Here is a 23,353-nt window from a genome sequence, read left to right as displayed (position 1 = left end):
TTTTCTGAGTACCTACACTTGCAGGCTCATGCAGGTCACACTGTGAGTCCATTTTAGGCAGCTATGGATGGAGTGGTGAGTTTCTAGTTTCAAGCAGTCTTAGAAAGGATATTGCCAGCCTCACCCATTGCCTTGACTTCCCTCCCTCCCCAAACTCTGCCCCACCGTTGATTCAGCACTGGGCTTTGCACATGCAGAATTTGGCAGAATCACAACCTTCTTTGGGGAGAGAACTGGCTGTTCCTTAAAGTAGGTGATGACTTGGTGATAAACAGATTTATTCTATCCTGGTGCAGCTCAGGGAGCTTCTGTCCTAGAGCCTGGGGTCTTAATGCTTCTTCCAAACAGATTTTGGGCTGTTCTTTTTGCTCAATTGACCCAAGTTTGCCTGAATTCAGGGGAGCAAGAGGAAGAAAAATGCACGTGGAAACTGATGGTTAGTCCTTGGCAACTTCCTGACAGGCAGCGTGTCTCTGTTCCTGCCCTAGGGTCTTCCACGCCAATTCCGAGGATGCAGGAATAATCATCTCCTCATGGGAACTGACTTAGCCAAACTTACTATGAGGAGCACTTGTTACTCACAGGGATGCAAACTTGAGTTGCTGACTCCAAGACAGGGAGCCAGGGCTCTGCTTTCAGACTCCACTTGCCCACTCTCTCAGATTGATATTCCACTGTAAAATTCAGAGTGGTGCTGGGGGTTTCTTGGCCTGAATGGTCACAGGGAGTCTTGAGGGCTCTCATGGGGAGCTCAGATCCTTGGCAGAGTCTGTCTTTCCAGGCTGTGGACTGTGAGACCTATGCCCAGTTTTATGTCCCCAGCACCATCCCATCAACCAGCCCTCTTCTGTGATCTCGGCTCCCTATCAGCCATTAGTTAGTTTCGCTTTTCCAGAAGGGAGGCCACTTTGCTGATCTGGCCCATGGGATGGCTATTGGCTGCTGGCTGTTTGCCATGCTGGTGAGCTCTTGCAAGAACAAGAAGGCACTGAGCGTTTGCACAGCTGGGCAGTCGGGGCGGGGCGGGGGCTGGGGGTGGCCTTCACTGGGCTAGGAATTGCCCCTCAGTCCTCCAGGGTCAGAAGATCACTGAGCATTTTAAAAGGAGCTTTCTCTACCCTTGGGGGTGTTTGTTTTAAAACTGGATTTGCAGGGTTTACTCTAGAGATTTGCATAGTAGAAGGAAACAGGGAAATGCTGGGAAGTTTTGTCTGGGGCAATCTGCCTTTGATCTGGTAGGAGGATAAATCTCAGGGACAGGTCTCAAGGCTGCCTCCAACCTCACTGTTCCTCCTCCTATCCTGGGAATAGAGCTAGGCAACCTTTTGGAGGTCTCCTGTGTGCATCCCAGCCTGGGGGGTTTTAATTTGCAGAGTGCTGGTATGGAAGAAGGATATGAGTTTCAAATCAGACTTGAGTTCAGAGCACAAATTACTCACTGTGTGGCCTTGGACAAGTTTGTGAACCTCTCTGAGCATTAGTTTCTTAACCTATAAAATGGAGAAGAAAGCAGCTACTCCTGAGGGTAACTGGAACACTGCAATGTCCTAACCTATGCAAAATTCCTGAAGTGTCCTGTAAAGCTTCTCTTTCCCCAGTGGAAGAGAATTCTGAAAGAAATCTTATTTACCTAAAATGCATGTTGATCCCTCTCTTTCTAAAGGAAAAGAAGTCACCTTCAGGGTTCCATTTTCATCCCAGCCATTTGAGAACAGTGCGTCCTCAGGTGAGTTAGAGCCTCCCTGAACTTTAGCTGCCTCACCTGCAAAGGGGGATTATCAGACCCACCTGCAGGGCTCTGGGAGTTAAGTGCAATGATCAGCAGCACAGTGCCTGGCACCAGGGATGAAGGTGGGCAGACATGTGCTTGTACTGGGAGCTCACAGCCCCTAAGGCCTCCGTCTTAGCTCTGAACTTGTAATTCCAGACATCCTTGAACATAGTGATTTGAGTTCTTTGCCTGCCCGCCTACCCCCAGCCCTGGGCATATGGCTGAGGAATCAGGTCCAACAGGCTGTCCTCTGATGTCTTCTCATCCAGGGACTCCTCAGTGAGGATGTCCTTGCCCAAGTGGACGCAGCAGACCCCCTCTGGCCCTACCTGTCAAAAGCTCCTCTTCCTGTGAGCCCTCCGTTCTGAGGCCCTGCACATTCTGCTCTCACTGCTGCCTTACCCACGTGGACTTGCTCGATGCTCCTGGCAGGCTGTATGGTTGCAGGTGGCCAAACTCAGTAGAGAAGTGCAGCTGGGACACCTGGTAATCTTGGCTCAGTTCCAGGTGCAGGGAGGGCCGTTTCCATTGTTCTCACACAAACAGGGCCTGGAGACTGCTTTTTCCTGCATTCACAGTATCTGCCTTGTGCCAAGAATGTCAAGGTGAATAAGACAGGTCACTCAGGGAGTGCAAACTGAGGGGGAGATGGGCCAGCTTGGTGCAGTGTGAGGAACGCTCTGATATCCAGACGAGGCCCGTCATATTCTACGCCGGGGTCACAGGATCACTTGGAAAATGCCTCTTTGTAGAGGTCTAGCCATCTTCTGCAGTCTCTGGCATGGGTGCGTGTGAAAACAGCTGCGTCACCATGTTTCTATCTAGATTGGCTCTGGGGAGAGGAGGCAGGGAGCTCGTCCTGTGTGGGCCATGCCATTCTTGTGCAGCGGAAAGTGATTTAAGACAAGAGAGAAGTCCTAGAACATGGAAATGCAACGCTGCACAAATGGCCATGCTTTGTTTTAATTTTTGTGGTTATGTAGTAGGTGTATATATGCATGGGGTATGTGGTATTTGAATACAGGCATTCAATGTGAAATAAGCACATCACAGAGAATGGGGTATCCATTCCCTCCAGCATTTATCCCAGTGGCTGTGCTTTGGACTCACTATCTGCCGAGTACCTCCTGCATGGCCCAGGTTCTTTCAGGAGTCTTTTCTGCAGCCCTGCAAGGTTGGTGGTAGTCTCTTCATTTTACAGATGAGGAAGCTGAGGCTCACAGAAGGGAAATGGCATATGTTGCAAGATGATTGCCCTCCTGAAATGTTCTAATTAATTTGCTGAAAAATAATTAGAATTCAAAAGAGGGGGGGAAGGTAATGAAAAACACCCAAATTCTTGAAAATTACAAGAATATTGAGAGATGTATAAAGGGTTGCAAAAGCACTCCCTTCGAAATTACGAATTCTTAAATTACTAATTACTAAAATTACTAATTACTAAAAAGCAGACTTCGAAATTACTAATTCTTAAAAAACTGGTGGCTGGAACATGATCATCTCTGACTAGATCATCAGATTGCCCAACTTTGCATTCAGATGAATTGTTCCCAGCCTAATCATAAGCTCTTCTCTTGACCAGCCTCCCCAGGAGCCTGGTGGCTTGCCATCAGTGCATGCTTCTCTTTGGTAGGAGCCACTGGCTCTAACCCTGAGGTCCACACCAGGATGACTTATCTGGGATTTCTCCATGAGTTGAGCATTTATTTCTCAGGATCCTGAGAACCTGGTGATTCCCCCAGTTGACTAGAGCAGTGCTACTCAAAGTGTGGTCCACAGGCAGGGACTGGGCTATAATCCCATGATAGCAAGTGAGAGAGAGTTAAGTGTTGGAAACTTGTAGAACCATTTGATACTGCCACACATTCAAGTGTGTGATCGTATTTCTAGTTTATTTTCTTTGTATCTGGAAATAACCAGCCATAATGGATTAAATATTTAAAAAGAAAAAAAACCTGTCATTAGCCACAGGTAGTTTGAGGAGCAATGAGCTAGCAGAAGCCAGTTAGTTAGTTATATCCTCACTCTGAGAGCCGGTAAGGCCGTCCTGCTGTCAGGAAATAGAAGATAACCCTTGATGCCCAGGGAAACATTCACCTTCACATTGGCCTTTGGGGTGGGCTTCAAAGGCTCTCCCCTCATCCCGGGAGACAAGTTCTCCATCACCTCATTTCCCTGTGACCTCTCAAAGAAGTGCTGGTCTACCTCTTGGTGATTCTGGAATGCATTTCATCAGGTTGGAAAGGGCAAGTAGGAGACCCAATACTGATTTCCTTAAGGGTGCTTTCATTTTACTTAAAAAAAAAAAAAAGAAAGAATGTCACCCTCTCAGGGTGGATGTGTGGGTGCCACAGAGAGAAAGGGGGCTTTTGGACCTAATGATAGGTGGAACCAGATGTGGTCTTCATCCTGGATCCCCTGCCCAGATGACCCAGACTGTGCCCTGTGCTGTAGGACAATGGAGCAGCTCTGCAACTGCTCAGTTTTGGCAGTACCTCCTAGCAACCTCGCAGCCCTCTGCATGCTTCAGTAATGCCTCCCCAAGTCAGGGTTGCTCAGAAGCTCAGTGCACAAAGTGCTTATTAGCTAAGTGGTTAATAAGATCTCATTAGGGATTTGTAGTAAAAGCTCCAGAAAGTATAGTCTCTGCTTATTCAGGGAAGGCAGTAATTGTGCGTGGGTATCTTGGCATCACTGTGGTGCCTTTCTGGGAGAATACTGTGGAGCCAGTTCACACACTGGGCCGGTGGAAGCAGTCACACAAGGGGCTGGGCAGGTGGTGCTAAGAGTATAACTGACCTCCCTGACTTTCCTCCCCTCTTTATTTTGATAAAAGCCCAGGAAGTCCTTTGTATCCCCTATCTGAGTGGCCAAGTTGGGGGTCCCAGCAGGGGATGGAACATCAGGCAAACAATGACTTATTGTCCTGAGCTATACACCTGAACCTTTCTTGGAAGCAGGGGCTAAATTTCTTGGCATTTGTGGCCTCCTGGAAATGGCAGACAGTGTGCTTGGAAGCAGAATCCTAATCCCTCCCAGGTTGGGCCACAGTAGAGGCAAGGGTGGAAGGGGGTGCCAGGCCTGACAGCTGCTCCCAAGAAGTGGCAGGCTTGGTAAACTCTGATGAGGTCCCATCTGTCTAAATTCAAGGGATCAGACACCCCCAGCAAGCATGCATCCAGGTCCTCTGTAGGCCCCAAAGCCACACACATGGTCTGGAGTGACCATTTCAAAGTTACTGTAATGTTGGGCTTCCTAATGAGAAAGGGAGCAAGGGGCTCCTGGGCTTTGTTCACACCAGCCTGCCAGGCGCTCCTTTTCCTGCTCAGCCCTATATAGTGCCTGTGCTTTTGCTGGAAGCCAGTGAGCTAGCCTTAGGCCCCGAGGATGGGCACTGCTACCAGGAATAGGGGAGCTGTGGTGAGCCTGTCATTTGCTTTGCAGTTCCCTGGACTCCCTGCTTTATATTTGAGGCTTTCTCTTATCAGTTTAGATGTGGCCTCCCAAGGGCAGTCTTGGGTTTTGATGGAGGTCATCATTTCACCCACACACAAGTTACTGTTATTTGGTGTGGCGATGGCTATCAACTCTTGCCCAGAGGCCCTGCAGCCTCCATTGCTGCTCTCGCTGGCCACAACTCCCAGAGGCTGGGTTCAGAAGCTGGGGAGGACCTAGAGCTTCCCTCCCTCTACGATCTTGGTATCAGGAGCAGTGTTTCTAGAATCTCGTGCTGTATGTATTTGCCTCCCCCAAGAAGAGACTGCAGCAATAGCAGGGTAGGCTTCCAGAGTTGGGGGTGAGGGGTGAAGGGGTGAAGGGGAGAGCAAGCTGTGGTTTGCAGAGGCGGGTATGTGTAATTGTGCCATGCTCTTTAGGCTGTCAGCTTCCACCCCTTCCCCAGCTCTTTGACACCTTGGTGGGGGTCTAGGCATTTGTAGGTGCCCTCAGGAGCACAGGCACCCACAGCCTGTCACTGGGCCATGCACCCCATGGCCCATGCAGAGCTGCTGCCTCCCTGTCTCCAAGCTGACCTTGCCCGGCGCTGGCTCTGGAGCCTGCTGCAGTCCCCATCCTGTCCCACCTGCCCAGTATGCGCTCATTCCACATACTGCTGCTGTTGACAGGGTGGGCTGTGGTCCTGCTTGGAGGGACCTAGGAGCTTCAAGGCAGGCTGGGGCAGGCTGAATCTAGAGGAGGGAAGGGAGGGAGGAATCAAGGTATAAGAAAAAAACAAAGCTGCTTCTCTCCACTCTCACACCACTCACCTTTGGTCGCCAAATAGAGTGGGGATGTTTCTCCCCACCAACAAAGTCTATAAATGGAAATGTTTTCCCTGAGTTCTGTGAGCCATCCTTGCAAATTAGTTAAACCTGAGGAGGGAAACACGGTTACTGGTTTATTATACAGGATCTTATCAAGGATACAGAGGAACAGCCAGGTGAGGAGAGGAACAGCCAGGTGAGGAGAGGCACAGGGCAGGGCATGTGGGAAAGGGTAGGCACCTCCACGCCATCTCTGGGGCACTGCCCTTCAGGGTCCTCTACATGGTCCGCCCTCCAGAAGCTCCAAACCCTATCCTTTTCGGTTACTATGGAGGCTTTGTTATGAAGGCGTGATTGATTACATCATTGGCTGTTGGTGATTAACTCAACCTTCAGCCCCTCTGACCTCGTAGGTCAGTGTATGGGACTGAAAGTTCCAACCCTTTAATCACAGGGTTGGTTCCCCTGGCAACCAGCCCCATCCTGAAGCTATCCAGGAGCTCAAGAGTCACTTCATTCCAGCAAAGGATGCTCCTGTCACGCAGGAAATCCCAAGGGATTTAGGAGCTCTGCGTCAGATGCTGCTGTCACTCAGGAAGGTACAAAGGTCTTAGGAGCTCTGCCTCGGGAACCAGGGGGCAGAGTCCAAATATATATTTCCGATGATATCACAATATCACACAAGGTAGTCCTGGCCAAGAGCCTGCTCAGTGCCAGGTGCTAGGACACACATTCTCTCGCCTAGTCCTTCCCACAAACTCAGGAGACAGGTATAGCTCTCCCCATTTTACTAAATGAGGAACTGAGCTCAGAAGTTCTGTGCTTTATGCCAAGTCTCAGCACTGGCCTGTGGTGGAGCTGGGACCGTACCCTTCCCCTGGTCTTGCTGGTCCCTGGGCAGCTGCCTGCGGCCCTCCAGGGTCAAGGGGTCTCTGAAAGACGGTGGCCGCAGTGTGGCAGTCTACTTTTCTGTCTGAGGGGACGTGGCTCCTGATTTTCTTCTCTTTGCTTGGCTTATCTGACTCGCAGGTTTTGGGGCCTTTTGGGTAATGATTGGGTCTGAGCACCACATTTACCCCATCCCCCTGCTGAGTAAAGTTGTGAATGCCCCAGGGCTGGGGGGCAGGAGACCAGAGTACAGTCTGGAATCTTAGATCTATTTGCTAAGTGGCCTCAGATAGACCCTTCCATTCTCTGGGATTCATGTACGCATCTGTGCAATGAGAGGCTCAGGAACTTCGGAAGGCCTTGCACCCCGCAGTGGATGTAATAGTCCTGTGGCCCACCCAGGACTAAAAGGCTTTTGGTTTTTAATCTTTTTTTTCCCCAAATTTTTTTATTGTGTTAAAATATACATGACATAAAAATTACCACCTTAACCTTGTTTTTTTTTCTTTGAGACGGTGTTTTACTCTTGTTGCTCAGGCTGGAGTGCAATGGCGTGATCTCAGCTCACCGCAACCTCTGCCTCCCAGGTTCAAGTGATTCTCCTGCCTCAGCCTCCCAACTAGCTGGGATTACAGGCATGCGCCACCACCCTGGCTAATTTTGTATTTTTAGTAGAGATGTGATTTCTTCATGTTGGTCAGGCTGGTCTTGAACTCCCGACCTCAGGTAATCCGCCCATCTCGGCCTCCCAAAGTGCAGGGATTGCAGGCATGAGCCACCATGCCCAGCCAGCCTTAACCATTTTTTAAGGATATAGTTTAGTGGTATTAAATACATCCTTTGTGTGCAACCCTCACCATCCTCCCACTCCAGAACTCTTAGTTGTTGTCAAACTGGAACTCTGTACCCATTAAACAACAGCAACCACTGTTCTACTGCCTGTCTCTACGATTTTGACTACTCTAGGTACCACATGTAAGTGGAATCCTACAGCATTTGTGATTTTGTGGCCACAGGGTTTTATTTATTTTATTTTCTCCATCTCCAGAATCCCTGTGGTCTGCTCCTGTCTGGTTTTGCTTCTCCTGGGTCGTGGGGTGCTATTTGCATGTGGGTGAGGAGCCCTCTCCCCATCCATCCTGCTTGTGTTTTCCTCCTGGGTGCTAACTGGCCTCTACCTTTGTCTCTGTCTCCTCTGCCTCTGCTCTTGGTTAGCTGACGGTAGGGAAAGTGTCCAGCGGAATAGGGGCTGCAGCTGAAGTCCTGGTCAATCTGTACATGAATGATCACAGACCTAAGGCCCAGGCCACCTCTCCAGACCTGGTAAGGACATGCACCCCCAGCCTTCACCCACAGACACTGGCTCTGGTATCCCAAGGCGGGCACATGGGATGCGGAGAGGATGCTCTAGCCCTTCCGAGGCTCCTCTTCTCTTGGGCCAAGAGGGGGCTGAGAATGAGCTGGATCAGGGCAGAAGTTAGAGGGAACCTACATTTCCTTAAAGACAGACCTCACTCAGGTCCCCTGTGGTCTTTTTGAAAATAGAGATCTTCCTGCTGTCTGTAGCTCTGGAGAACGGCCTGGTAGAAAGGCCCAGGTGAGGCCGTGAGCATAATTGAATGGTCTCACTTTCAATGTTTAGTGTCCAACCTGAACAGACTCTTTGCATTGGATTGAGAAAAAAGTCATGGGGAAAATATCCCTTTGATTAGAATTCTCCCTTTCTCTAAACTAGGCTGCTCGCTGCCATCACCAGGAATTTTAGTTGACCACTCTTTCTGTTTCCTTTTGGCACATTGCCCTGGAATTGCCCAGGGGTACTGCTGCCCAAGCCCGTGCCCTCCCAATTCACAATTAGGACTATAACTGACCAGATTTGATGCCACAAGCTTTCCTCACCCGACCTGTGCCACTGCAGGGGAACAGGACACCTAAAACATCCTCAGCAGGCCAGTTTCAGGACCTCTGTCCAGAACCAGGTGACACTTAATCCCAAGGACAGATCCTGGAAAGAATATCGTGGGGAGGACACGTTTGAGTAAAGCCCACTCTGTCAGACCAGGATCACTCCCACCCCAAAAACCAGAGCAGCCAACCTCGGGGGGGGCCCACCTTGTTGTCTCCGGCCTGCCTGGGAGTACGGTTAACAGCAGCCCCTGCAGGGTTGGGGTCTGGGTTAAGGACGTATCTTCCTACCCCTCCCTCTTTGCTGCAGTGGCAGGAGCAGGAAACAGAAGCCCACGAGGTCCCCAGCATTCAGTGTGGAATTTCTGAAGCCTCAGCTTGGCATTTGAAAGCTTGGGATAAGCCCTAATACACCACTCCTCTCTCCCGATCCCCAGGAATCTATGCGAAAGTCATTTCCCCTTAACCTGGGAGGCAGCGACACGTGTTACTTCTGTAAGAAGCGTGTGTACGTGATGGAGCGGCTGAGCGCCGAGGGCCACTTCTTCCACCGGGAGTGTTTCCGCTGCAGCGTCTGTGCCACCACCTTGCGCCTGGCTGCCTACACCTTTGACTGCGATGAAGGTAACCCCAGGGACCAGGGCAGCACTGGGCTCTGGCCTTGGCCTCAGATGTGACCTTGACTCGGGTTCCTGTCCCTCTGGCGGCTCTAGGACACCTAACACACCCCCAAAAGGAAGTACGATGTCATCAGGAAAGCTGTTCAGGGAGACTGGGAGCTCCTGCTAGAAGGGGAGGCTGCCTGTGGTCCCAGGGAAGGGGTAGCATTAGCACTGTGGTGTGGCATACCAGGTCCTGGTGGGCACCTGCTGTGTGCCCAGGGCTCTACGTACCTCTTCTTATGTAGCCTCACCACCCTCCATTGTCCCTGTATGGCCAAGAAAATCCAACCCAATACCCTCTGTTGCATGCTCAGCACCACACCTGGCATGAAGTAAGTTTCACCATATGATGCAATGTTAATATTATTTACATAGTATGTGTCTTAAAAATAACCATCAAAATGACATTCCCTCTGATAAGTGGCCTAACAAAGACATTGATGGAGGAATCGTGCTCATTGGAACGAATGATTATTTTCTAATTTTCAGCGCTTGACATTTGCTCTGTCGTCTATAACAAGAAGCAGTATAGCATGGCGCTCAATACACGCCCTCAAACTAAACTACTACCTCCTAGCCATAGAACCTTGGGCCTGTTACTTAAACAGTTTCCTCATCTGTAAAATGAGGTTAATGGTAGTACTTAGCTCTCAGGGTGGTTGTGAGGACTGACGAGTTAATGCACGTGAAGCTCGTAGCATTGTGCCTGGCACACAGTCATTCCTATGTAAGTGTCCCTGTTACAATTTTTACTATTGCTACTGTTACCAGCATAGCAGTGAGCAAGGAAGGCTTTTCTGGAAGGTGCACAGTGGTCCTGGGCAGTGGCCAGTTTCCCGGTGTGTGCCCCGTCTGGGTCTTTTCCTCACCATCACTGCTGCCATTTGCTCTCAGCCTTTCCCACCCACCAGGTATTCCACAAAGAAAGATTCAGGGTGTTCATACTCGAAGCTGTCCATTTTGCTGCCTGGCAACTGGTCTTATGAAGAAACTTGGCCTCAGTTTGCTTTGAGGATTTTTTTTTTAATGTTTTCCTATTTACTATAAAGGATGCAGAGGAGCAGCCAGATGGAAAAGAGGCATGGGGTGTGGTATGGGAGTAGGGTCTCAGAGCTCCCATGCCCTCTCCGGGTGCCAGCATGCCATCCTACGGGAGCCTCCATGGTTTGAAGTCTTAGCCACATCCCCGGGAGAGCCCCCATTGCTGGAGCTTGTCTCTGAGGCACCTCCTACCTCATCTCAGTGCCACTTCTTTAAGGAAGGTGATGGAAGCCATTTCCCAAGTTTGAGCCACCCTGGGCTATTTCCATCGTTGCTATTTTCTGACTTGGACAGTGGTGTGCACTTGGCTTTTGTCTACTGTGGCTCTAGTTTACAGGAGAAAAATTTTTCTGTATGTGTGTGCCTCTTTTTACAGGCAAATTTTACTGCAAGCCTCACTTCATTCACTGTAAAACCAATAGCAAACAACGGAAGAGACGGGCAGAGTTGAAGCAACAAAGAGAGGTATGTTTGTCTCAAACATGCTGGTGAAACAGGGAGGGCCCCTTGATAAGGGTTTCCGGTGATCCTCAAAGTTAGGCCAGCTTTTCTGGCCCTAGAGGGATTGAGATGACTCACAGATAAAGAAGAAAACCTCTGCTTACTGGTGTGGAGGGTTCTTTTGCTTCAGTCTGTTCCACAGCCTCTGGGGCGTGTCCCATTCCAGATGAGCTCCCAGGACGGTAGCCATGATGGCTTCTCATAAGAAGCCTGGAAGAGCTTGCCCATGTGGCAGGGATGGGGTGATATTCTTAGCCACACAAAAGCCACGTGGCCCTCCGTACCTGGAACCCACCTGGCCACAAGGTGCTGTTTGCAAGAATGCCTGGTATAGGACCGACCCTTCTACATTTTCTAAGTCCTCTCCCAGGTTCTCGAAGTCAACCAAGTGACCAGCCCACTGAATTTATAGATGGTTTCTGGAAGCATCTCTTCTGGCATCTCTTAGCAAATATCTTCTCTCGAGCTTGATTAATCATCTGCCACTAGCAACAACTCATAACTTAAAACTTTTTTCTAATTACCCAAATATATAGATTCAGTGTAAAAACATGGGAATGAGAGAATATAAAGAAGCAAAGTTAAATCACCTGTAACTACTCTACCCTGAGAAAACCGCAGTTCACATTTTGTAACATCCCTTTCCAGACTTTTTTCTATGGGAATATATTTTAACCAAAGTGGAATCCTACGCCTACAGTTTTATATTCTTCCTTTTCTTCACTAACTGTATATCAAGAATAATTTCCCATGACATTAAAAATCCTGTTGGAGCATAATTTTTAATGCCTTTGGAAGATTCTAGTCTATAAATGGTCAATCATTTACTTCACTACTTCTGCACTACTGGATCTTTATGTCATTTGAATTTTTTATCTTACAAATGTTTTTATAGTGTACATCCTGGTATGCATATTATTATCCATATTTCAAATTATTTACTTGATATTTATCATTAGGAGTCAGATTCCCGATCAAAAGGCATGCGTATTTTTGAAGGCCCGTGACTCTTATGGTCAGTTGGCCGCCTAGAAAAGTGCCCGTGTTCAGCACCGGCTTCAGCATGAGTTGGGGGGCTGAGATTATTGTGGGGGCTGGTTGCAGGGTCTGTCAAGTTCGGTTTGTATTGGCTCCCTGCTTGCTTTGTTGAAGTAGTCCTCTGGAAGACTTGCAGACTAATGCCCTCATTTCGATCTCTTTCTCAGGAGGAGGCGACATGGCAAGAGCAGGAAGCCCCTCTGCGAGACACTCCCACTGAAAGTTCTTGCGCAGTGGCCGCCATTGGCACCCTGGAAGGCAGCCCCCCAGGTATCTCCACCTCCTTCTTTAGGAAGGCGCTGGGCTGGCCCCTCAGGCTGCCGAGGGACCTGTGTAACTGGATGCAGGGACTCCTGCAAGCCGTTGGCCTCCATATCAGGGACAATGCTTACAACTACTGCTACATGTACGAGCTCCTGAGCCTGGGGCTGCCACTTCTCTGGGCGTTCTCTGAGGTCCTGGCAGCCATGTACAGGGAATCTGAGGGCTCCCTCGAGAGCATCTGCAACTGGGTGCTCAGGTGCTTCCCAGTCAAGCTCCGCTGACATGCCTGGCCGCCCCAAAGTGCCTTCACATTTCCAGGGAGGCTTCAGATGGCAGTGCATTTGCAGTTTGCTCAGGCTCTGGCCAGGAAGCCTAGCATTCTCTAAGCAATTAGCTCAAAGCCAAAGAGTTTCACATGGGCCACCTCTGCCTGGCCTTATCAGGGTGAACATCTACTCACTAGGGCCAGGGACGATATGAAGGATCTTTTCTGTAGCTTTGTACTTATATATATGTACACCAAAGTGAGCCATACTTCTGGGTTTACATTTCAATTTTTTAAATTTTAATAAGCCTAGAGAAAGCATTTTTTTCTATGAGTGTCAATTTTTCTTAACATGGGTTTGAAGCTTATAACCAGTTTTATAAACCCCTTGAACATTGCAGTGAGTTGTCAGAGCCACTGCCTGCAAAGTGGATGATTTAAGATTTTACACATATGGAAGTGAGTGTGCCATCTCCTGACCAGTGCCTTTTGGCTTAGGTACCCAGATGCCACTTGTCAGCAGCAGGATACTTTTTACAACACGAAAGCATAATTATTTTAGAAGAAAAGAGTAGAAGGGCAGAATAGAATTCAACTTACAAAAGCAGGGAGTAGTGTGTGTTTGGTTGTTATCTGTCCCCTTGCGGGGAGGACTGTTTTGCTCCCTTGTTTTGATGTTAAATAGTAGCTTAAAGGCTTTCCCCCCCATACCAACTCACAGCCAAATGACGAAGAACCATGGGGTTTCAATAGATTCTACAAACATGCATTTTCCCTTTCCACTAATGGGCAGTGCAGTGAAAGCCCACTGGCATTTGACCATGGAGCTGATGCAGTGCTGAAGATGAGCTCTTTCAGCTGATGGCATTTTAGCCCCTGTGGCTCCCAGCAGATCCCCCAGCCCAGGCTACAGGCTGAGCCAAGGCCTTGCAGGGTCCATATTGGTCAGGCCGAGTGGAGTGGAAGACTTCACCCACTCATGTGGTGTCCTTTGAGACTGAGGGGGTTTGTTAACACATCAGGCTATTGCTGGGAAGCATGACCTGCCCAGTGAGCGTTGCCTGTGGACATCCTGACGGCTTAGCTGCTCCGCTGCGATGCATATGTGATCAAAACAGAAACCGTTTTCACAATGCCCTGGGAAAGGAATGGGTCTGACCTCCAGGGGAAGCTCTACTGTATCTTGACTGGCAGGGAAGGCTGGGAGTAGAAGCTGTTTTTGGACTGATCCAAAGGAAATATGCCTTAGTAAGGGTTAAAATGAGCATGCAGGCCCACCTACATTCTTCACTCTGGGTATCTAGAAGAGTCCTCAGCTCTCCCTGCTCCACGCTGCCTAGACATACACAGCTGCAGGGTCTGGCTGAACAATCAAGGGGCTGCCAGAGAAAGGCCATCTACAGGGCTCACTGTATCTGGAGTTGCTGGGCCCAAGATAGCTCTGTGCAGTTATCACTGGAGATGCCTCTGGATTAACTAAGAGGTGTGCCTGGGTGTGGGTGAGGAGCCAGAACCTTTGAGAGCTTTGAGATGACAGTTTCTGTGGGGCGGGAAGAAAGGAGGAGGTGCATTTCTACAAACACTTCCCTGAAATCCTTGGGAAAAACAGAGGCATAGCCATGGCCAACTCTGTGGGAACTGGCGCCTCTGTCCTTATTGGCACTGTTCTCAGTCTGATGACTTGCATTGTGTTTTCTCCAATTTTTGCTGGGATTTTAGTGTTCAGCATGGGGGGAGGAACCCTTGATTCCTTTTGTTTGAGTACAAAAAGTAAATTCTCGAGGTCATGATGTGAATGACCATGTTATTGTGATTATCTTCAGCTGAGGATAGGCTGAGATGCTTTGTGGAGTGTTCCATGAAGCCAGAGTCAGAATCTCTAAGACTGTCATGTACAGCCATAAGGAGACTGGTTTGAATCACTGTGGTGAGACAGGGTGTGCCTGTCAGAAATCTGAGATGTTTGTATGCTCTGAGATGTTGAACCTTTCTGGTGGGCAGCACCAACACCCAGGGGTGGACCCCAGAGGGTGAATGCCTCTAGGCCTCCACAACATGTTCAAGAATGAATAGGAGACACTAGAGTAAACTGCGGGCCGAGAGGATATCAGGGAGCAAGATGCAAATTGTGTGCATCCTCTCTTGTAAACAAGTAGCTGGTCACAACCAGAAAGGTTCATCTCGTCTAAGCAAACAGTGACTCTTTCAGAGGAAGTTTCCCTCTTTCAATAGTTGCCTTATTTTCAACTCCAGTGCCTTCTCGTGATGTTAATCATTTCCTCTTTTCCCCACACTAAGTTCTCTTTTCCATCTTTCTCTCTCTCTCCAATCTTACACCATGGCCATCAGTTCATTTCAGCCTTCCAGTGCTACACCCACTTCTTGGCTGACACCCACTTCTGCTCTAAGGTGACTGGTTTTCTTGCCAATTTTCAAAGAGTGGTACTAACCCCCAACCCGCTTTCTGCACCCCGTCCTCCCGGCCAGCGGTACTGGTTGTGCTAACTGTGAGTGTCTTGCATGCTGATGGACTCATATGGTGGCATGGTTGGCTAACAGCATGAGGGAGTGTCCAGCTTGAGACCCATGTCTGTGTTCATTTCCCGTGGAGCCAGCAGCCTGGTCTACCCCAAGTGCATGCCCCGCCTCTCCTCTCTCCCTTGGGCCTGCCTGTGTGCATGCGTCTCCAGTTGCACCTGCGAAGCCACCTACTTTCTTGGGAGGGTCGACCTTGATCATGAGACAGTACCATGAGGGGGCCTCTGTCACCTTTGAAAAGAACACCTATCGAGCAGCCTCAAAAAGCTCATACATATCAGCCCCTTGTTAAACTGGCTTTAATGTAAAGATTGTTAATGTCATTGATCAAAACCATAGGTGATTCTTTGGAGGGATTTAAAAAGCATAATTACTCTCAGGCCTCATCCCAAGCTTGACCCATGCTCTGTAGGTGGAACACGTAATCACAAGTATTCTAGCAAATCCTGCCTTGGTTGCAGCCTGCACTGTAGATGCAAGGGTTTTGCTGTGGTTCTTCTTATGTCCCTTGGCTCATAAAGCCCCAGATGATGCCAGAGCTTCAATTAGAGCCATCATCATCCCAGGCAGGGATATCTTTGAGAAATGACTCAGTTCAGCCCCAGGCCCCTGTGACTCTGCTTAAAGCACACATTTCTGCTGCCTCTTGTACCTGGCGCAGCAGGATAATCACCAGTGTGCTCTTAATGAGAAACAACACACCAAGCACAGTGGAGCTGTCCTGGGCAACCCTCGCCGGTCTCAGGCTGTGGGGGCGTCTGTCCTGCATGTGGCCCAGACCACCCTGACCCCTGGGCCTGCCTGCCTGGCCCTGCATGCTGCACACTCGCTGCGCTTGTGCAGATCCTGGCCAGTACGAAGTCGTTGCTCTTGTCTTATCTTCTCTTACAGAGTCTCCCTCCCTTTATAGAATGTCAACCAAAGAGTGCCCTCCTCCCCTCTCAGCCTCCTCTTTAGCTAGCCTCCCCATCTCATCACAACGCATGTCTGTGACCTTTGGTAATCATTTACAGTGCCACACGGAACCCTGTATTTTGCACACAGCAAAACAAACAATGTTTAGCTTTATTTATGGTATTTGATGCTGTAAATGGAAATAAATATTGTTCTTTATAAAGCTCATTGTTTCCTCTCTTCTTTGCCGTGGAAGCTTCTAAAACCTCACACACAGGGATTGGTGTAGGGGGTTCATTTTCCCTAAACTGCTGGCGGGACTTGCACTTGAGGTGACACAGGACTCTCGGGCTGCGCTGGGCGCTCTGAAAGGAAATATTACCCAGGGGTAATATTTGGAAACTGTCATCAACGCTCCTGGGCCAGGCTTTGGGGTCTCTTTCTTGAACACTCACTGTACTTTGCTGTTCTAGATGCTGGGCATAGTGGGTGAGGGTCAGTGTCCCCTCAGCGATTAGAAACAGACTGTATTGACAGCTATCTACACCCATTTCCACCGCACACCCAAGCGTGGCTCTACAGGAGAGCTTTCCCTATGAACCTTACACTAATTTAGGCTCCTATTTAGCAAAGGTTGGTCTTGAACACTTCATGCTGGTCCACAGCTGAGTGGCGAGTGGAAGGTAAGGAGGAAGGACTGGGCATCAGTCTCAGGATGGCAATGAAGTTGGCAGTGTGCTCATCAGATGGACAGCCACTGCCATCCTAAGAGACCTCTCCTGTCCCAAAGGCTCAGGGCATTCAGTGCCTATGGTGGGAGGCCCTGCCCTAGTGCCACCCTAAGTAGAACACTCATGGCAGGCCCTGGGCAACTCCAGGCTGTGTTTAAGGGAAAGATTTGGAGCCTCACTTGGCTAGCCTGGGCAGTGCCAAAGTCATCTGGTCCTCAGCCTCCCCTGGGTGAGATGCCTGCCATTTCCTGGCTGGGTGTAGCTGGGCTTCTGACACTGGTATGAAAAAGTCACCTGTGGACTTTATGAGGTCCCTGGCACCTCCAGATGGGTGTGCCTGAGGCTCTGGTCTCTGATGCCTGGATCTACCTTCAGAGCTGCCTCAGGTCATGACGAAGGGTTCTGTACTCTTACCCGGGTGACGTATTCCCACTTCCATTCAAGGAGGGATGTTAGGGACTGTAAGTCAGGTGCTGGGCTGTGCAAGTGACTCATTCCTTTATGCATTCATTTATTCCGCAAATGTTTGTCCTAGGCCTATTCTAAGCCCTAGATAAAGCAGCGAACCATGCAAAGTCCCCACACCTCCCTGCACCTTAGAGATGTGGCTCCGTATTGCTGTACTGGATGAGATCTGTTCTATTTTACTGCATATGCTTATTTGTTTGTTCAACTAGGTGGTATTTCCTGAGCATCTACAATGCGCTAGGAATACAGCAGGGAGTAAAGTAGACAAAAATCCTCACTTTGTTGTCAAAGCGTGACACCCCAAGAGGTGCTTCACCAACAAAGGGGTCCATAGTCATGACATTCGAGGGATATTTTATACCGATCTTGCCAGTCCTCCCCAGCCCTGGAGACTCACAAGATTCATTTGCCTGTCAAGTCTCTGGGGCATCCTCATAGAGAAGTTTAATCAACTTTGTGAAAGTCAGCTGTCTCATACTTATTTGAACATTTTGTTTTGGTTTTGGTTTGGTTTTTTTGAATATTGCATTCTACATACATAGTTTTAGTAGACTAGTCTTTAATTCAGAGATATTGGATCAAAGACTTAAAATTTCAGAGGTAAAACCATAGAATTAAATATTAAATGAAATTAAATATTGAATAGATAACGGGGTGACAACTTTCTAAGCATAAATCCTCTAATAGGAAGAAGAACACATAGGAAAAACATGGCACAAATCTGATTATATACATTTTTGAAACTTAGTGTAGAATAATAAAATATTAAATAGACCATTAGACTAGGGAAAAAAATAAACTAAATGTAATAACAAAGAAGTTCATTGCATGGCATTTTCAAAATTCATTTAAAACAGATGTTCCTGGGCACCCCTCGCAGTGTAAATGATCAGTTAATATTTGTTGATTAAAGAGTCAATGATAAATAGGCAAAGGCTATGAATAGGCGGTTTACACTTAAGCAAATTTTAAAAGTAAACACTAAAAAGAAAAAGCAAGTATTTACAAAAGTATTCCTACTTGGGTTTTAAAGGAAGTAAATTAATTATGGTGTACATGGGCCAGGTGCGGTAGCTCACACCTGTAATCCCAGCACTTTGGGAGGCTGAGGCGGGCAGATCACTTGAGGTCAGGAGTTCAAGACCAGCCTGACCAACATGACAAAACCCTGTCTCTACTAAAAAAAAAATTAGCTGGGCATGGTGGCACATGCCTTTAATTCCAACTACTTGGGAGGCTGAGGCACGAGAATCGCTTAAACCCAGGAGGCAGAGGTTGCAGTGAGCTGAGATCATGCCACTGCACTCCAGCTTGGATGACAGAGTGAGACTCCGTCTCAAAAAGAAAATAAAAATTATGGTGCATCTACTGAATTAGTAAAGAAAAAAGTAAAACTGACTGTAAGAAAAAAATATGAACTTCATCCCAAGTATTGAGTAAAAAGTAAACTGGGAGAATCTTTTCCTGGGAAGCATTGTGGCAACCCTGATTGAGATCCAGAAAAGGGCTCTGACTTCTCGGCCTAATAAGTCTACTGCAGGGAATTTATCCTGAGGAAATAATCCAGCAGAAGAAATAAATCTCTGTGAAACTTGAATGTGTAAGTCGGTCAAGCCGAGTGGGTGGGCTGTTCCCCTTTATTTCTGTAAATGCATTCATTTTTACAACTTAAGGGAAAAAAAGGCTTAAGTAAGTAAAAGAAGTTACTAAATCTTTTACTGCCCCCCACCCCCCAGCCAGCTGTTATATAGGGAACATTTTCTGTGTGCCAGGTACTGGGCCAAGAACTTTATGTGCAGAACTTCATTAGCTCTTCACCTCCTTGTGTCAGCCTTGAGGTCAGTACTGATGTTAAAGAAGCTCCTGATACTGAGGAGGCAGAGGCGAGTCTAGAGCCACATCTTCCACTGTGAAGGGACTGAGTCCCACAGCCCAGGCTAGGAGTCAGGTGCCTGCTCTAAGAGGAACCTCGGTGCATGATGAGGGTCTGGGCTCCACCAAAGCCCAGGCTTTGCTTCCAGCACTTGGTATGGACTCAGTGGCATTGCGCAGGTCCCTTCTGTGAACTGGGGCTAAGGATGCCTCTAGCGTAGGGTTTTCCAAGGTGTTTGGCTCTCAGGACAGCAAGATCTCTTTGTCATGCTCTAAATAGCACTTTCCTGATTTTGCACAGCACAGAGAGCCCAGAGGAAAACTTTTTGGGCATTCTCGATTAACTGGGGCTCAGAACTCCTGACAGGATACCTTCAGGTTGGGAGCTAGACAGCGGTCCCAATTCACACTGGTGGTACTATGTTTTTCTCCAGGTTTCTGATTCCCCAGCCTTCTTAAAGGCAACAGCCATCTCCCTTCGGACACCCAGGCCTCAGCTCTGGAGCTCCCTTTCCCTGCCACCACCTGCCAGCAGACTTTGGTTTTGCCTTAGTGAGTGCAAAGAGGGGGCACAGGCTCTCACTTTGTGCCCAGCTGCCTGCTTAACGTCCACACCTGATGTCTATTGCGCATGTCCAGCCCAAATGTCCACTCCAGCTGCTGATTTCCCCAAAACAGGCTCCATCCTTAGCCTTCCCCATTTCTGGAGACTGTAATTCCCCTTTTCTTGTTGCTTGGCCCAAAGGCCCTGGAGTCATTCTTGACTCTTCTTTCTCTTGACCTCACACCAAATCCATCAGCAAATTTGAGGAACATCCAGAACCTATCCATTGCTCACCACCTCTACACTAACCGACCTCCGCCCGCTGTCATCCAAGTTATTGCAGCCACCCCTCTGAGGGCCCGTGCTTCTCCCTTCACCCCTCAACATCCTCAACAAAACAGCTGAATTATCCTTTTATTTATTTTTATTTATTTGTTTGTTTTGAAACAGTGTCTTACTCTGTCATCCAGGCTGGAGTGATCTTGGCTCACTGCAACCTTCACCTCCTGGATTCAAGTGATTCTCATGCCTCAGCCACCCGAGTAGCTGAGATGACAGGCACCTGCCACCACACCCAGCTAACTTTTGTATTTTTAGTAGAGACGGGGTTTTGCCATGTTGGCCAGGCTGTTTTCGAACTCCTGACCTCAAGTGATCCTCCCACCTCAGCTTCCCAAAGTGCTGGGATTACAGGTGTGAGCCACTGTGCCTGGCCTGGATGATCCTTTTAGAATGTATGTTTCACTGCTGCTCAAAACTCCAGCAGCTCTCCAGCTCACTGCGTGCAAATGCCAAAGGCATGATGGATTCGAAGGGCTCTGTGGGGTCTGGCCCCTACTCTGACCTCCTCTTCTACTTTCCCTTACACACTCTGACCCAGCCACATTCTCTCTTAGAGCGTTTGTGCTGTCTGTTTCCTCTGCCAAGAATGCGCTTCCCTGGCATTCATATGGCTGAGTCTGTCCTTTATTCAAATTTGTCCATGTGTCCTCCAATACCCACAGTGAGGTCTATTTTTAGTCCTGAGACCTGCACTCCCCAGTGATCCCTGCTCCCCCTTACCCTACTAGACAGTTTTTCCACTGCACACATTTATTGCCTTCAACATATTGTGTAATTCACTCCTTTATTATGTGTATTGCTTATTTATGTTTTCCAACCTTGCTGGAATGCAAGCTCCATGAGGGCAGGGGTCTTGGTTGCCTTTGAATGCTTTGTATAACCCCGACAGAACAGTACTTAGCACATAGTGGGTCCTCAAAAAATGTTTTTAGGATATATGCCCTCTGGCCTGGACCTCAGACTACAGAGCATGCAACCATCTCAGGCTGGGGAAGATCTGGCTGGCATCCAGTGTGGTTCAGGAGGGAGACCGGGAGGAAGAGAAATCTGACGTTGTGTGTCCTGGCTGCCACTGCAGACTCCTGATTGTGAGAAGGGAGTTTTGATTTTGCTTCTGTGTTGCCTTCTGAGGGGCATCATCTTCATGTACAACTCTTGAGAGAGCTGGGTCTGCACAGAACCAGGTGGGCCTTGGACGCCTCCTCTCAGGGACAAGCCAAGATTGGCAGCAGAGAGCTGTTCCAGCAGCATCCCCTTTGGGGCATCAAGGCCCAGGCCACCGGCCTCAAACACATCCTCTGTCCCCTGTTCACTGTGCCTTGCTCTGGGGTCTTGACACAGGAATCCAGGTGGCAGATGTGAGACAAGGGACGGGGTGGGGAACACTCCGCCCACCATAACCTGGGCTGGAGGGTGCGGCCCCCATGACAAGGCATGTGGGTGACTCAGCATGGCTTTGATCCCCTGAGTCCAGTTATCCTCAAGTGCCTGTAACTGAGACCAAGAGAGGCTGCCTGCCCGCCCTCAGATAAACAGGCCAACTCTTCCATTTGTAGGAGACTAGAAGTGCCAGATCAGATTTTCTCTTTTCCCACCCCAACTCACACCAGGCCCTGGCTGTGACTCCCTTGGGGACATGTGGCAGCAGGATGGGGATTGTTTACTCAGTGCTGGGGTCTTGCTGCTGCTCTGGCTGGGATCTGAACAGGAGGGAAGGACGGTGGGCCCCAGGCTACTTTCATTCCTGCTTTATGGGGTTGCTGCTGGGCTGCCTTCACAGAAACTTAGAGTTCTTCCTGCCCACCTCATTCAGAGGAACGTGGGTATAGGTCCTGGCTGTGCCCAAAGCTCGAGGCTCACAGCCGGCCAGACACAATGCCTGTAGTGGTGGAAGAAGAGGGAAGAAAAGAGGCAGGGTCCAAGAAGAAGACTCCAGACCTGCTGCCATTAGCAAAGAAATTCAGCTTCCCTGACACTCTGGAGGCTGCAGAGCTGTTGGGATGATACAACGTGTGCCCCTATCCCTCAGCTCAAAGGAGGAGTCCTGGTGTCCAGAGGGAGCCATGTGCTGACGGCTGGTGCCAGATTGCTGGCCATCTGTGGCAGAATTTCCCTGTGTCTGGCCCAGCGTCCAGGATGAGGGCTTCACGGGAGGAGCAGCTCAGCTCTGCTGAGGGCCGTGGGGAAGGGGCTGAGGCTTGGCACTACCTGTCAAAGGTTGCATCTTCCTTCAGGTTTACATTTTAATGTATTGTTCCCTGCATGAAGGCTACTGCTAGGGCCAGCCAGGGCCCCTTGAATGATGCTATCCACCCTGGCTTGTGGGCAGTGGAGCGTGTGTCCGCGTGTATCTGCACACCTACACACACAGGCCAGGCCTACCTGTGGAAGGAGTACAGCAAGGCAGGGCAGCCATGCCCCAGGGCAGAGGGGCCAGAGGCCCAGGATTGCCCATCAATTTGTTCACCCCCTGAAGATCCGTAGATGCCCATTCCCATGACTGCACCCTGAGGAGTCACTCTCAGAAGCCCCCATGAGGGCAGCCAGCCCATCTTGGCACCTGTGCCTTTTCTCTAAAGGGCCACACACTGAAAAGGACCTTGGCTCTGGCACCGACAAGTCCCCTTCCCAGAGCATTTGTGACATACCCTGGCAGTGGACAGAAGGACTACCTGCCACAAGCATCTTCCTAGGACCCTCCTTCATCCCTCTGGGGGCTTGTAGTGTCCCCACTTACAAGAGGGCAAAGAGGCCGCTCTGCTCAGAATCCCGGGTATCTGCCTGTGTGTGCTCAGATGCCTTCCCCGCCCTTCTCTGGCTGGGCACTGTATTGAAAAGGCGTATCCCTTGCAAGCTACATCTTCTAGCTCCCTTGCAACTGGTTTACTGTTAGTTTTGACCGCTGGACGCGCTGGTGTGGGGCTGGAGGGCAGGATCCAAGGGGAGGCCAGGGTGTCCCTCCCAGCTCCCTGCCTTGCAGCAGCATTGTGGCCTCTGGGCTCTGGTGACACCAGCTCTTCTCCTTGTCCCTCTGCTGCTGAGGGACAGTGGCCTGCTGCTGCTCCTGTCTGGGTTGCCTCATCATCCCTGTTAGGCTTTCAGCTCTTCCAGCACCGTTGCAGTTCATTTCCCGTCTGGACGCTTCTGTTGAACTCCCTGGCTTGGCCCTGTCTTCCTGACTGGATCCTGATCCTCTTAGTTTTGCTGCTTTCTTTCTCAACTTTTTTCTGCAGAGAGAACAGTGGACAGGGGCCAGAGATGGCTCTGGCCATTAGGAGCTATGTGACCTTAGACAAGTGTTGTAACTCCTCCAAGACTTGGCTTCTTTTCCTGCAAAGTGGGGTTAATAGCAGCACACAGGAGGCCT

The 23,353-nt window shown here is 49.3% G+C and overlaps 1 protein-coding gene across 50 annotated transcripts in view; it reads left to right on the top strand.

The window, feature by feature from the left end:
- The window catches only part of MICAL2 (microtubule associated monooxygenase, calponin and LIM domain containing 2), a 272,353-nt gene that overhangs the window by 164,027 nt on the left and 84,973 nt on the right, over positions 1–23,353 (top strand). For 18 of the 50 annotated variants that reach the window (XM_074014260.1, XM_065528538.1, XM_065528539.1 and 15 more), the window contains 7 exons: positions 1,664–1,726; positions 8,137–8,244; positions 9,264–9,450; positions 10,906–10,994; positions 12,236–12,338; positions 14,947–15,006; positions 16,027–16,252. In XM_074014260.1, coding sequence (XP_073870361.1) covers positions 1,664–1,726; positions 8,137–8,244; positions 9,264–9,450; positions 10,906–10,994; positions 12,236–12,338; positions 14,947–14,987 — 591 coding nt within the window. In that variant the 3' untranslated portion in view covers positions 14,988–15,006; positions 16,027–16,252. Of the gene's footprint in view, positions 1–1,663; positions 1,727–8,136; positions 8,245–9,263; positions 9,451–10,905; positions 10,995–12,235; positions 14,630–14,946; positions 16,253–23,353 lie in introns of those variants that run through there. The other 32 variants (XM_074014254.1, XM_074014255.1, XM_074014263.1 and 29 more) reach the window with 7 other exon arrangements.

Source organism: Macaca fascicularis, chromosome 14 (genome assembly GCF_037993035.2).
Source record: "Macaca fascicularis isolate 582-1 chromosome 14, T2T-MFA8v1.1".
Classification (NCBI taxonomy): Eukaryota; Metazoa; Chordata; class Mammalia; order Primates; family Cercopithecidae; genus Macaca; species Macaca fascicularis.
Note: the sequence above shows the minus strand (reverse complement) of the source record. Positions and strands in the feature narration are given on the sequence as shown.